Below are 14,710 nucleotides of genomic sequence, written 5' to 3'. Positions count from 1 at the left end.
GGGATTCAAATTGTATTACCTTTCCTGGGAAAGTGTTTGGGATCAAAGTCGAAATGCCCTTCCTGAAGATGAAGGTTTAGCTGGGGTTTGATAAGCACAATACCCATTTACATAAATCGGGTCAGTAGACTATTTCTCCTGAAAGCATGCGATGTCGTGATCTTGCCATATTTTCGGCCAAATCTCATCACTTAGTTTTTGGGAGATGCCAGCCACGTTCCATGAGGCTATCTTAAGGACCATTTTGGTAGCCCCACTTTGTGGCTCGGTGAGTAAGAGATCGTTTCAATAGGGCAAGCCACATTAGCCTGGTTCTCGCAGTTAGCTTGAGGATTTTGCGGGGATGGATGCAGTCAATAACATGCTTCCAGGTCAGTCAATGGGGCAAATCGATCTCAAGGGTTAAGCTTTGCACCATAAATGAACCCCCTGGGGTCTTCCAAGTCTGATTCTCCATCTGAAGTAAATTGCTCCTTTGGGGTAGCAGGGAAAATGGTTTATAAAAATAACCTAGCGTTAACACATCAATAGTAGATTTCTTTAGGGAGACGTTACCTAGGTACTCCAAAATATATGAGACTACGAATTTATTATTAAAATTTTAAACCACACAGTCTACCCTCATTTCTTTTCTCGCTGGGCCCACCCATGCTGCCCTTATGGCCATAATCAACTGGTTTGAGAGATTTCCAGCTCTCATCCTCCACCCCCCCCCCCCATTCAATTTTTCTGTTAACCAATTTAATGCTTTGGACATCAATTGTCTTGTGGATTCTGATTCCGGTTGACCCTCGGTCATCAGAGGTGTATTCCCTAACACCAATACCAGGGGCGAGGCTGCCGAGGGAAGATGTAAGGTCTGTGTTCGAGTCAGTAATGGGCCAGCATTCACCCTTTCCTCTCTTTGGAGATCCATTTGCTTCCCTGGCCCTATCCCTATGCCAGGCGTCATTCCTCCTCGAGAGGTGGAAGCTATGTTAGAGGGTGGCATTAGGTGGATTGTTACATTGTCCATACCACTTGTCTGTTGCCGGTGTAATTGACTGTTGCTGGCTTTGCTCAAGGCAGCTCTCATGTACCATTTCAAAATCCCGGGTGGGGCATTGCGCAGATTGGTAGGTGGCGGCTCATTGTTTGGGCTAATCCCCTTCTCATCTGTGCCATTTAAAATATTTTGAGGTTGTGTCTCTTAGTCCGACCTTCCTCTTGCACTTAGTTCAGTCCCCACTGGCCCTGCATTCAGTGGGGGCAACAGTGTCCCTAGGAACTGCTTGTTTTTTATCCTCTGTGATTCTAGGGCCACTAGCTTCCCTTCCATCTGGGTCAGTGTTACAATAATAGGATTCAGCATCGTGGCTACTAAAGTTTCCAGTCTCTCATTGGCCAAGGAGCTAACAGATAATACAGGGGTTTCCGAGATACGTTCTTCTTGCATATCTTGTGCAGATTCCTCCTCATCACAGTTCCCTCTTGTTTTAGCTTCTCTGGGCGCCTTTGCCGGTTTTTGATTCAGTGTGCCTCCCCCTCTTTTTCTCTTTCCTAATTTTTCCGAGTTGGGTCCCATGACCTTTTTTGCCCCTACACCCCTGTGGATATTCTGGTCTTTATTGTTGATGCCGGTTGGTTGGGCGGTACTCCCCTTTCTCCTTCGGATTCCTCCATTTGAATTTGCAGTGAAGGTTGTTTTAGGATGGGGAGAGGTGTCTTTGCCATGAGAACGGAGCTTGTTTGGAGGGCTGGCTCCAAGGATAGTCGACGATCCATGATCTCAATGTCGGGTGCTATGACAGACGTTGCTCTAGTTAGGAACGAGTCTAGAGTTCCCACGATTCCCTCTCCCCAACGGTCATTTCGGCCCTTACACTTACTCATCGTATAACAAACAAATCCTATACAGTTAAACTGCCTTAGTCTTAGACCAAATGATATCAAAAACGGTAATAAAAATGATGAGTATAGACAGTACCATATCTGAATTTGCCGATTTCAGAGGGTGGGCCCAGCCTCCTCCGGGCTCAGACGGGTGTGGACGGGCCGGCCCTTGGCCCCGGCGCGTACCGCGCGGCAGGTCTGCGATGGCGCTTTATGCGCGTCCAGGGGCAAGGGGGCGGCTGGAAGTTGGAGTCTCCTCCTGCCCGTGTCACTCCTGGTCAGCGTTCACTCTGTGGGGTCGTTTAGCAGCTACTTATTTATTTATTGTTTTTTATAGTGCGAACGTGACCCGTTAGGGTATCAGAGCGCTTTACAGCAGTAGCAGGTTATTTACAAGAATTAGCAAAACAAGTTTGATATGAATTGGAACATGCTAACATGAGAAAACAGTGCAGGGAAAAATAGGCTATACACAGGGAATAGGGGTGGTGAACAAAAGAACAGTTGGGGAGATAGCAAGAGGACGTTGGCTGGAGCAGAGGGAGACTGCACGGCACCAGCCTTTGCCCTTAAAGTGACAGTGAGGTGGAAAAGAATGCAGAGTGGTAAGCAACGTCACTGAAAAAGGAATCACGTGGTTTACATATATGAGAGCAGAGTTGGCAATCCCGGAAGAGTTCAAGTACAAGATGTTAGCAAAAAACTGGACTGCTGAAACTGCAGAAGCACTGAGAGAGATTAGGGTAGGAATTTGCCCATTAGGAAAGTCTTCGCTTCTTTTTTTTATCTTGATAGAGCAGGTACTCTTCTGATGTAAGGCGGCAGCATAGTTCCAGATTCTGTTGTATGTTTTCTTCTTTCGTAAGAGGGGTGGTTTCAACACAAATTCCCTGGCACACCGGGAGTGCCTATCTACTAAGGAAACCACGATTTGCTGACCAAGATATGCGGGAGACTTGGAGTGTACCGCTTTATGAGTGATACAGGCTAGTTTGAGTTGGATTTGGCTTCGTACGGCAGCCAATTCAGCACCTTCAGGTGCCATGAAATGTGATCGAATTGTTTTGAGCCAGTTAGGAGTCTTGTGGGCTTGCCTAAGCTTATTGAGATTTTGGGAAGGCCAGATAAGGTTGAGCATCAATATTCGATCCTAGAGATAACTAAAGCCTGAACTGCCATTTTTAGGTCCGAAGTATCTAGGAATTGTTTGGGATTTCTCGGGTAGCTCAGGTGAAACCTGGCATTTTTGGCCAGTGTGTTTATGTCGGCTCGCATATTCAGGTTTTTGTCCAGTGTGATTCCTAGTGAATTGGCTGAGTCCACTATGGTCGGGGTGCAGTTCAGCGCAGTAATCGTGTTGGTCCATTCAAGTATGTCAGGGGAGCTTTTCGGAGGGGAAATTAATAAGACTTTATTTTTTTGCTCATTAAGTTTGAGCTGGTTGCTAGCAAGCCATTGAACAGTACGCTTCAGAGCATCATTCATGGTTTTGACCTCCACTAAAGATCCAATTTTGATGTAGATCTGAGTGTCGTCTGCGTACATGTGGAAAGAGACGTTGGTGATACGTAGAATTTCAGCTAATGGTTCGAGATGGAGGGTAAAGTTGGGGAGAGAGTTGAACCTTGGGGGGCACTAATCGTAATCCGGGAAGGGGAGGATAGATTACAATTAACTAAAAATCTCTGGGAGCGGTTCTGTAAGAAGGAATTAAACCACTCGAGAACGGCTCCCCCTAGTCCAATCTGATTTCTAGACGTTCTAGTTGCTTTTCATGGTTGACAGGGTTGAACGCTGATGATAGATCCAAAAGAATTAAGAGACATGTTTTGCCTTGGTCTAGAGCTTGGAGGGCGTCATCTACTATGTGGAGAATAGTAGTTTCAGTACTGTGATCTGGCCTGAAATTGGATTGGCACTTATCTATCAAGTTGAAAGTGGCGATGTGTAGGCTTAGTTGTTGCAAGCATTTCTCAAGTAGTTTCGCTAGTAGAGGAATATTAGATATTGGTCTAAAATTGTCTGGTTCAGCAGGGTTCAGTGAGGGTTTTTTATAATGGGGATGACTTGAGCAGTTTTTAACGAGTCTGGTATGGACCCTTGCATTAGGGAAGCGTTGATTATTGCAGTCCAGATGGGTATGATAAAATGGTTGGCTGTGGATAGGCAGTTGGATAGGAGCGGGTCATTGAAGTGGTTGTTAAGTTTAATGGACAATAGAATTTTTGATATGCTATGCTCGTCATATACGTTGAAGGTGATCCGGTGGGCTTAGTTTTTTAGTACCGTCTGTGGGGAGTGTGTAGCGCCACTTGGAAGTGTCACAGAGGTCTGAAAGGACCATAAGGGCAGAATACAGCTCATTACCCAGGGAGTTGATTTTAGAAGAGAAGGAGGAGAACTCATCGCAACTTATTAGGGATTTGGTTGTTTCTTTAGAGGTTTTAGCCAGTGTATTTGATTGCTGTTTTACCAATTGAAAGAGCTTACGGGGTCTGTACTTCGCCTTTTTGAGTTCTACTCTGACGATTTATTTTTTGATTTGTGAATGCTCTTATTGTACACATTTCTGGTCTTTCTAAGAAGATTTAGCTGGGGGAAGAAAGGGTGTTGTCTCTAATTCTTTTCTGCTAGCCGAAGATTTTTTCTTTTGATATTTAGGGACCCATTTAACCAGTGATTTTTGTCTTTGGCATGAGTTATTTTTAGTTTTAACGGGGCTAGTGAGTCAATTATATCAGACATTGTTGAGTTGTAGTGGTCTGTAAGTTCACCGACAGTTGCTAGTTTGGGGGGAGGGGGAGATCCATCTCGGATCGTGCTGTCAGCTTCGCGTAGTCTAGGATTTTAGTGCCCCGGAACCATAGTTTCGGTTTCACTGATCTTTTCTTAGGTACAACCAGTATTTGGAAGGCAATAGCATGGTGGTCTGACAGGTCAGAGGGATCAATTAAGGTTAGTCTGATTGCCGTATCCTTTGAGATGATCCAGTTCAGTGTGGCGCCTTTCGAGTGTGTGTATATAGAGTGCAGGTTTGAATAAGTGATTGGTCAGTCAAGAAGTCTTTGAGGATGTTGACCTGAACGTCATGGAGGTCATTCCAAAGAAGGTTAAATTCTCCTAGGAATATACCATTGGAGTGTGGGGAGGCATTTGCTATAATGATTTCCATGAGGTGGTCAATAAATAGGTCGTTTTTACCTGGGGGGTGGTAGAAGGTGTGCAGTTTGCACAGTTGGTTTGAGTCATTACTTATGGAGAGTGCGAGGTATTCGCAGGAGTCAAGAGGGTCGGAGTGGTACTGGGTAACGGAGAGTTCGGAGCGATGGATGCTGGCGATACCGCCCCCTTTTTTTGTCCGTCCAAGTCTTATAATGTTATAGTTTGGAGGTACCAGTAGATCCATGAAAGGTGAAGAAGCTTTGTTGAGTCAAGATTCGGTTAAGATTGCCACGTCAATTTCTTGACTCAAGATGAGTTCCGCATTGTCGGAGGCATGCTTCACTGCTGCTCGGCAGTTAGAAAGGATACCAGAGAGCGGGGACGCAGAGTTCCCCGTGGTTAAGTCACGGGTAGGGGGTGAATAAGGGTATTCGTTTTAGATTACTTCTATTTACCCCTCTGGTGATAGTATGTAGCTGGTGGCCCATGTTGGAGTACACTGTCAAAAATATATTAGTTACCTAGCATGGCACCAACACAAAAATAAAATAGACAACAGGGTATCTCCTCTGTACAGTCTAAATTGTGTTTGATGTCAAATTAGGCTTTATCAAATGTCACATGGCACAATACAAAAAAATACTTATCTGGTGATGTTGCCGATGTCGCTGGGTCACAACAACAAACACCATTGTCCGAGCAGGGAAACTCCATTAGAAATCTTAGGCTTGACTACAAGCACAGAGATAGTGGTGAATAATGGCCCAGGTTTGGGCAATCAGCATATTACTTCATCTGCTAACATTATCGTCAATAATTCAGATACTAATAAATTGACGTTGATTGGCGACTTTTAAAATGTGTTTCCCATCCAAGACTGAGCTATTAACTCCCCTTTAGATATGCAGATCTTGCAACAATTAATCAATACATTAGAGATCACAACCAAAGGTCTGAAATACCAGTACCACAAGTTTGATATTCAAATTTCTTTATTAGATACGTTAGCTCAATACACATCAACAATTGACTCTCGCTTTGAATTTCACCATAAGCAGCTTACTCCTAAATGTTCATAATCCATCTACCTCCTTAGCTCCTAGAACATAAAAGTGCCTTTGTGCTATCCTTATGAAGAAGCTGCTAGCTCTTCCCTCCACAGTTGGCGATGTACTTCAGGAAGTAAAAATGGTTGGCAAAGCACAATCCACATATGCAAATTCTCAAATTGCTTTGCCACCAATGGCTCCGCCAGGTATGTTTGAACAGTTACCATCACCTACAGTTCCAGTGGAGTCTAACAAAAAAGTACAGTCATCCAACAACGTCGTGGAACTCTGTGTGAAAATACAACCATGCCACGCAATCTCAAAATAATAGACAGTAATGAAACAACAACAATAAAAGCGGACAAGCCCCGGCTATCTAAAACCGTACCAAACCCACCAATAATTTCTGACAATGCAACAACTGGCTCCTGTAGCACTTCGCATCTACAATTATCGAAATGCAAGAGAAAGAGGCTCAGGAACAAAAAGGATAAGATCCAGAGAGCAGCCGAACAGGCCGTTACGACTGATAATTTCTTTCAAACTGCAGAGTGAGATGACGCAGACAATTTGAACATTCAGGAATTGAATCTTAGAACACGTTCTCAAGATCCAAGTGTTCTGTCAACTTCACAAAAAAAATGTGCGCACGAGACAAAGTCTAGGTTTTGAAAATTCATATGAAATCAACTTTCCACTTTCAGCAGTAAAAGAAGCACAAACAAAATTAGACCTTAATCACTCCTCATCAGAGAAACCATTGTATAAGTCCAGAGGGTGTCCAACTAAATACCGCAAGGTCTGGGGCAAATGGATTAAACATGTCTCCTTGTAAATGTATAACTATATAAGACTCGCAGGACTGTGTAATGTAATCTTGTCTCCCTGTGCGTTTAAAAGGTAATCTCAGATGAATGTTGCGATATATTGTACTTGACTGCTGCTGGTAGTTTCTGTTTAAAAAACAATAAAATTGTTTATAAAAAAAAATCACTCCTCATCAAGAGATGAGGCAAAAATGAACTGCAACTCCTACCTATTCTGGCATACGCAGATGATGCGGTGTTGATCGCCAGGACGAGGTGTGGCCTTCAACACCTGTTATCTTCGTATGTATCTTTTATGGACTCATTAGATCTGAGGGTAAACTGCACGAAGTCCTTTGCAGTTATAGTGGGAGTAAGAAAAAGAGATAGAACGCCTTACCTCCATGTAGAGAGAAGTAGAGGTGGTCGATTCCTTCCCTTATTTGGGCGTTCGCTTCGATAAGGACTTGTCATGGACAAGGTTAGTGGAAGGAAGAAGGGGTGTAATTGAAAGAACCCTGTCTGCTGTAAAAACATTTGCTAAAAAAATGGGCGATATGCCGCTTTTACCAACAAAAAACATTTACCAGGCCAAAGTTAAGGCAGCAGTAATGTACGGGGCTGGAGTGTGGGGCACTGTAGATATGGGTGCCCTCCAAACTATTGAAAATAAGTTCTTTGAAGCCTTAGTTGGCCTCCCCATCTCAGCCTCTAACTATATTTTACATTCAGAATTGGGACTCCCCTATATTACAGATACAATACAGTTGGCCCCTATCTTCTTGTGGCATTCAATTTGGCGAAGGGACACAGCACCACTGACGCAAACAATAATCAAGAATTGTTTGAATATGGATAACTATAGGAGGTCCAGATGGTTGGGCTAGGTAGAAACACTCTTGAATAAAATTGGCCTATCTGAACTGTTTAAGCACCCATCTGAATCCAGAAAGGTCTCAAAGGAAAAGATTAAAAATATGTTTCTGAAGAGGGTGGAGAATGAGAGAAAGGAACACTATAGACAGAAGCATGCAGTTTTAATCTTTAGCTCAAGCCCTCCAGTGACAGAGAGGGGATTATTTTTTTACTTGGCAGATGTCACAAACGCACAACATAGATTTATACTAATGAGGTTTTATTTGAACATGATTCCACTCATGTTTGGTTACCCTGATAAAACATGCAATCATGCTGATCTAATTTTTTGCCCATGTGACAAACTGTCTAAAAAACTGATTTGAACTTAGTTTCTGCAGGATATCATAGAAAGGAAAGGAATTACTACATAAAACCGCTATTACAGAAAATGAATTTTAATCAATGCGGGGTGGCAATTTTTTTTTTTAAGTTTATCCGACCCCTTGACTTGTTTTTCGTTACCGTCGTTCCTTTGGGTCTGCATGAAAAAATGGGGATAGCTTTAGCCACTGGATTGAGCATTTAAAAAAAATATGTATTATTATTATTATTATTTTATACTAGATGAGATCTGATAGGGTAATGGCCGGTTTTATATTTTGGAAAATTCTTGAGTGTTTTTTAACTTTTAATTATGGATGAAATGAATTATTATACTGCCTAAATTAAAAATGAATATTGAAAATAGGCTTTTTATCTTGTACTGTTATGATCATTTTGTATCTGATCGAATAAAGGATTTGATTAGGACTATGAACAATCAAATCACAGGCTCCTTACCATCTTCAAGCCAGCACAGCAATATCAGTAGCTCCAGTCACAAATGATTAAAAGAATCAAAATCTACTCATTCAGCCACATTAGGTGCACAACTTGAATCAGAGCTTAAACGTTCATCAACAAATGCTGCAGCAATAACAAATAACTACAAATTAGGAATTTCTCTCGTTGTAGGACAAGACCTCAGTGACATAAGATTAAGCAGTAAAAACCCAAATGAACATAAAATTATCCTGACGGCTAATTCAACTGTGCAATCTACAGCAACGTTTAATCATGACAAGTCAAGTAAAAAGACAGTAGTAAATTCCAACTTGTCAAGCCTTCCAGTACCATCAATGCTTTAGTCTAATGTTGTAGCCTCTTCAGATCAACCTCAGACTAATAGAGTACCTGGCCTTACTGCCACACCTCATCTAGGAACAGGAAACCCCAATACAGAAAATACATGGATTGTCTGAGTCTTTGACCCACCCTGTCATGGTTATAACGTATATTAAAACAACTCAAGATGTTTCAGCTTTAACGACAATCTGGCACCCTGAGTTTACATCACAAGGTAACAGCGATACACTGAACTGGGGTAATATAGCCAAACTCTTTGCTGCTCATCAAAATATTTGCCATTTACATACTAATGACATTGTTGCTATACAATATATTCCTGCAAACATATTGGCACACAAGTAACCAATAGCAGTCACATGGTCAATCCAATCTGCAGTTAACACAATCTGTGAAAGTCCTAAAATCTTAAAAGATTGGAAAATACTGATAACTCTTCCAAGAAAGCCTTGGTACCCAACAGCACTTTTCAAGAAAGAACATGATCAAGCTTCCAGCTAGCCCCCACTTATTCAAGACAAAACGCAAAGGTCATTGGGCATCGATAAAACTCAAAGACAAAACTGTCTCTCTTAAGAAATGCAATTGGTCCTCTTCAATCAACAGAGTGTACTAGGTGGGCAATATTCCATTACCGTTGTGACTGGTCCTGGCAGTACAATCCTCTATAATCCGGCTGCCTGTTCAGAATAAAAAATAAGTAGGATCAGTCTTGCAGAATGAGAACTCTGCCAAGAAAAGAGAAGTGCTTGAATACAGCCAGCGGAATATGGGCAGTGGACCAGGGGCGGCTGGTGACATTTGAAAGTGGTGAGGCGTAAACTAATTTGCATATTGCACCGCAGCGAGCACAGCGAGCGAGCGAGCCCGAACCACCTTGCATCCATCCATACATCATTCATGCATCCACCCATCCATCCATCCACCCACCCATCCTACATCCATACATCATTCATTCATCCACCCATCAATTCTGCATCCATCATTCATTCATGCATCCACCCATCCATCCATCCATCCTGCATCCATCCTGCATCCATCATTCATTCATGCATCCACCCATCCATCCTGCATCCATTCCTGCATCCATTCATCCATTCACCCATCCATTCATCCATCCATCCTGCATCCATCATTCATTCATGCATCCATCCTGCATCCATCATTCATTCATGCATCCACCCATCCATCCTGCATCCATTCATCCATTCACCCATCCATTCATCCATCCATCCATCCTGCATCCATCATTCATTCATGCATCCACCCATCCTGCATCCATCATCCATCCACCCATCCATCCTGCATCCTTTCCTGCATCCATTCACCCATCCATCCATCCATCCATCCTGCATCCATCATTTATTCATGCATCCACCCATCCATCATCCACCATTCATTCATGCATCCACCCATCCACCCATCCACCCATCCTGCATCCATCATCCATCCATCCATCCTGCATCCTTTCCTGCATCCATTCACCCATCCATTCATCCATCCATCCATCCTGCATCCATCATTCATTCATGCATCCACCCATCTGTATGCGTGTAGTTACACGCATACAGATGGGTGACGTAAATGCTACTATTTCCTCAGAAACCCACATTCTTTTTCTGTTTTATTTTAAGTTCCGTGATTTATTGAAGCGTAAATCTTTGCTCAAACTGAGCCCTATTTGTCTTGGTAAATCGGGCAGACTCCTGCTTATAAAGTCCAATAAGAGTAACAAGGTGAATGAATAAAATGGCTTTGACAAGAGTGTGAACATCCTTCCGACTACAGCGTGACAGTGATAACCGGCCTCAATTCATACGTCTGATTTCCACCTGAACTTCTTTTCTTGCTTTGCTCTCTGAAGCAGTTCACTGCCGACCACATTTTTAATCCCATTGAATGCTACTTTTCACGATGAAACAATAAGACTTCGAGTTTAAATATGTGCCAATTCTTCTGACACAAATCTATACATTCTCCTCCCATTTCCCGATTATTTACAATAAGAGGCTCGAACCTGGTTTCCCAGCACCAAAGTCGGCCGCGCTAACCGTCAGGATTGGCTGGGGGGGGGCACCATGACTCCTCGCCCAGTCCCCCTGTGTAACCCCGGGGGCTGCGGCCCGCCCCCAGGTCCTCTCTCTAAGGGGAAATGCACAGGGAATCAATCTGCGCATGCGCGAACATGATTCTGCCCATAAATCAACTTGCGCAGATGCAGCAGGCCCATCCGCCCCCCCCCCCCCCGCACGGAAAAGTTGGGTGTCTCCCGGATTCCCGGGCGGCAGGTAGCGAGCAAGATTATTTCAGTATTTGTGGTATTTGTATTTTCGTGACGACGCGGTGGGTCCATGGGGCTTAGTGGGGCTACGCCCCTACGCCCCAATGGACGCACCGCGCCTGCAGTGGACAGAGAGTTGAAGTCCCCTGCTGTGAGTGGTGGGTTGGATATTACATAATCCTTGCTACCAAAAGTGTAGCAGTGCACAAAGGATGTAGACATACTGTCAAAGAAATAAAGTACATTTATAACAACCCTCCAATATTTACCAGCTGCTCCATGAACTAGCAAGCAATAGCGACAGCTGAAAACACACGCACTCTCCTGGAGTGCTGCATGAAAAAGAAAAAAGAAGAAGTTCTCGGAAAACGAGCACTCATGGAAGAATACACGGAGCCAGACAGAGAGGTGGTAAAGAGGTCATGCTCCACAGGAGGGACAAAGAGATGCTGAACATCGTAAAACAAATAAAGCAGATAAAATGCAAGCAAATATTAGTTACTACACACAAAGACAATAGTATGTAATAGGCAGAATGCATTGCTAGGTAGGTTTCAGCATGTCCTTAATAGGTCTTTCAAACCAGACAGCTGTGCTATTTGGTAGGCTCCGGCCTATAAAGGGCAGAACGCTATTTCATGATGCATTAGCTGTTAAGAGGCATCATTTCCTATTTGATTAAAGCAGTCGTTGAATTTTAGCTTACCACGCTACAGTCTCAGATATGGAGTTCTGCTTTAACACATTAATGGTGGCTAAAAAAAAAAATTGTAGCATGCAAAGTGTTTAGCCTACAAAATGATCTGGAGCACAGCACATGACAGAAGTCCAGTTAACAGTTATGGCTAATGGCAGAGATAGACTACACAGAGGTGTTTGTGGTGGCCAAATAGGCCGCAAGATAAGCCCTCCAGCAGCCCCTGGTTTGAGAAGGAATTCTACGAAAATGCTGAGCTGACATTCTTTTATTCACATCGGACTCATACATCTTATATTAGTGTCTTATGCCCCTCACAAAGGACACAAGGCATCCAACCACTATTTTCAAGGGGTGGACAAGAAGTTGAGGCCCACAAAAGTATGTTGAACTTGTCCCAGTATCATTTTCAGACATCAGGACACGTCCAGCAGCGCATATATGTTGTCTGTTTTCCATTCCCAACAGCAACGTGCAGGAGGTGAGGAGTCCTTTTTTTCACCTCCAGCTGGGACGAAGATAAAGGCTGAAGTTGAGGGGCCAACAGGCCTCCTTTTGTTTTAATATGCTGACTGTAGGCGGCCTGAAACCTCACACTTAAAGTAAATGCAACAGAGGGGAAACAAAGGCACACTGCTTGTTTCATAGTTACTTAAGAGAGGCATGCTCTTGACTTCGTTCAGTCCCCATATATAAGTGCATGCACTGTAAGAATGTCAGATGTGTTGGTCTGTCCCAGTATTTACACAAACAATTTCAATAGGACTGTTTTATTTCTTTTATACTGCTACGCATCCCAATGTAGAGTATCAGAGCTCTTTACAAAATATACACCTTATACATTGACAATAAATCATGTAAGTGTGTAAATCAATGTACAAGATGAGTGGCATGAGAGAGGGCTACAAGGTGAAGGAGTCACATGTCCATATCTCACTGTGCTATATTAGAGGGATCACAATGTATGAACTTCAGGTAACAAAAGGATCTCTGTGCTAAAAGCAGTAACCCACTTGCCTATCTACATAAAATAAATATCTGTCATATGCATGTTACATGATGTGTTTAGCAGGAGACACATTAACCTGCCACACTACTTTGATTAAAATGTGGGACCTCACAAAACACAGATCTCTCCCACAAATGAGCTAACCTCTGGAGTTCTCTCACCATTACTATTCCTTGAGATGTACTGAGCACCTGTGCAGCAGATGCCTTAACCCAATCAAATATCTTAAAATGCAGTCTTTGCAACCAATTAAGCAGAACAGATCTACTGCCATGCTTCTCCTGGTTGCCAATATCTTTGTGGCAGGGTTTAAAAAAATGTTTTTATTAGTTGAGGCCTGATATTGCATCAGGATTGCGTCACTTTTTTTGACACAACCCCAACGCAAAATCCAATTTGGTAAATCTCATGATGCACTTAAATGTACTCATAATATACCTGATAAACATGTGTGTGAAGGTCTTAATATCTGATGTCACTTCCTGTGATGTCACGTGCAATGTCACATGTCGTGACATCATGCTCTGTGATGGCACGTGTCATGCTTTCATTTGCATACTACCCAACATGTTTAGTCCCCCTACTTCTTTTTTTAGGACCTGTGGCCTGCCCTCACATATTATGTGCAAAGAAGGGCAATGGTGTAGCGTACGATAAAACGTGTCTGTAAAAGTTTTACGTTTATACAGTGAATTACCTTACAATGCACATTTCAGATGGAAGCATTTTGTGACTTAAATCGTTAATAGTCTGTCTTAATTCGATTTGAAATTATTTTTCAAATGTATTTGTATACTTTTCTATAATTTTATACGTGTCACTTTTTATGATGTAACCAGTGTTAAGGGTTTGAGTCCCAATATACAGTGTGATATGTGATAGTAATCCAAGAATTCTGCCAACTTTTGAACTCTGCAAGTTACAGTAGTCACAATCGTCTGATCTAACAATCTCCGGGCCTCCAGTCGGCCACTGTATTGCCCTGACTGCCAACATTGCTCCCAAGACGGTTCGCTACTTCACCTGACACGACCCATCTTCAGGGCTGGATGGACACCTAGGGTTACCCATCTGAGCAGCGCAGATTTGGTCTTTCTCGGTCTAGCCACACAGGGTGGCACAACCTCGGCACCAATCTCCTATGATAGCACCCACCAACTATGTATGTCCCTCCTCTGTCCCATCCATTATGTCAACCTTTACCATGGTTACATCCAAGCCCCTCCCATGCATCCACTCTCCTCCCAGTGGTCCCTCACCTGCGCTCTATCGTTCCTCTCACCCCCCTTGTCCCCTCACTCATCCCTTGACCACAGCCTTTCGCTGTCTTCTCGCCACTCACCTGCGCAGCCAGTGCAGAGTCTCCCTCGGGCATCCTGCCGCAAAAGCCCCCACGGGCCTGCAGACTGTCTATTGTGCCGGCGGAAATCATTGAGCGGCCTCTGCGGCCCCCAGGGCTACGAGAGGCCGCGGTCTCCGCTTCCCAGACCAGGCCCCTGCTCCAGCATCGCAGTCGCCCCGCCCCCTTAGCCAGATGCGTCAGGGGCTGGAGCCGCGCCCCCTCCGCCAGTGGCGTCACGCACGACAGGCAGCCCTCCTCCGTCAGAACGTCATGGGAGATCGGCCCACAACAGTAACGTAATCCAAACGTGCTAAGTGACGCCTCCAAGAGGGTAGTTTCTTGCCCGCCCATTCCTGAAAATGCGTTGTCTACCCTCTGGATAAAGTCCGTTCCGTCTGTTCGAAGTACTTGATCTGTACTTGGAATGAGAGAAACAATCGCGACATCTA

General features: G+C 43.7%; 1 protein-coding gene across 2 annotated transcripts in view; it reads right to left on the bottom strand.

The window, feature by feature from the left end:
* The window catches only part of LOC144783787 (uncharacterized), a 244,876-nt gene extending 230,373 nt beyond the window's left edge, over positions 1-14,503 (bottom strand). Inside the window, exon 1 of one of the 2 annotated variants that reach the window (XM_078662485.1) lies at positions 14,262-14,503. In XM_078662485.1, coding sequence (XP_078518611.1) covers positions 14,262-14,351 — 90 coding nt within the window. In that variant the 5' untranslated portion in view covers positions 14,352-14,503. The remainder of the gene's footprint in view (positions 1-14,261) is intronic. The other variant, XM_078662486.1, reaches the window with a different exon arrangement.
* Between the last annotated feature and the right edge of the window lie 207 nt (positions 14,504-14,710).

Source organism: Lissotriton helveticus, chromosome 10 (genome assembly GCF_964261635.1).
Source record: "Lissotriton helveticus chromosome 10, aLisHel1.1, whole genome shotgun sequence".
NCBI lineage: Eukaryota > Metazoa > Chordata > Amphibia > Caudata > Salamandridae > Lissotriton > Lissotriton helveticus.
Note: the sequence above shows the minus strand (reverse complement) of the source record. Positions and strands in the feature narration are given on the sequence as shown.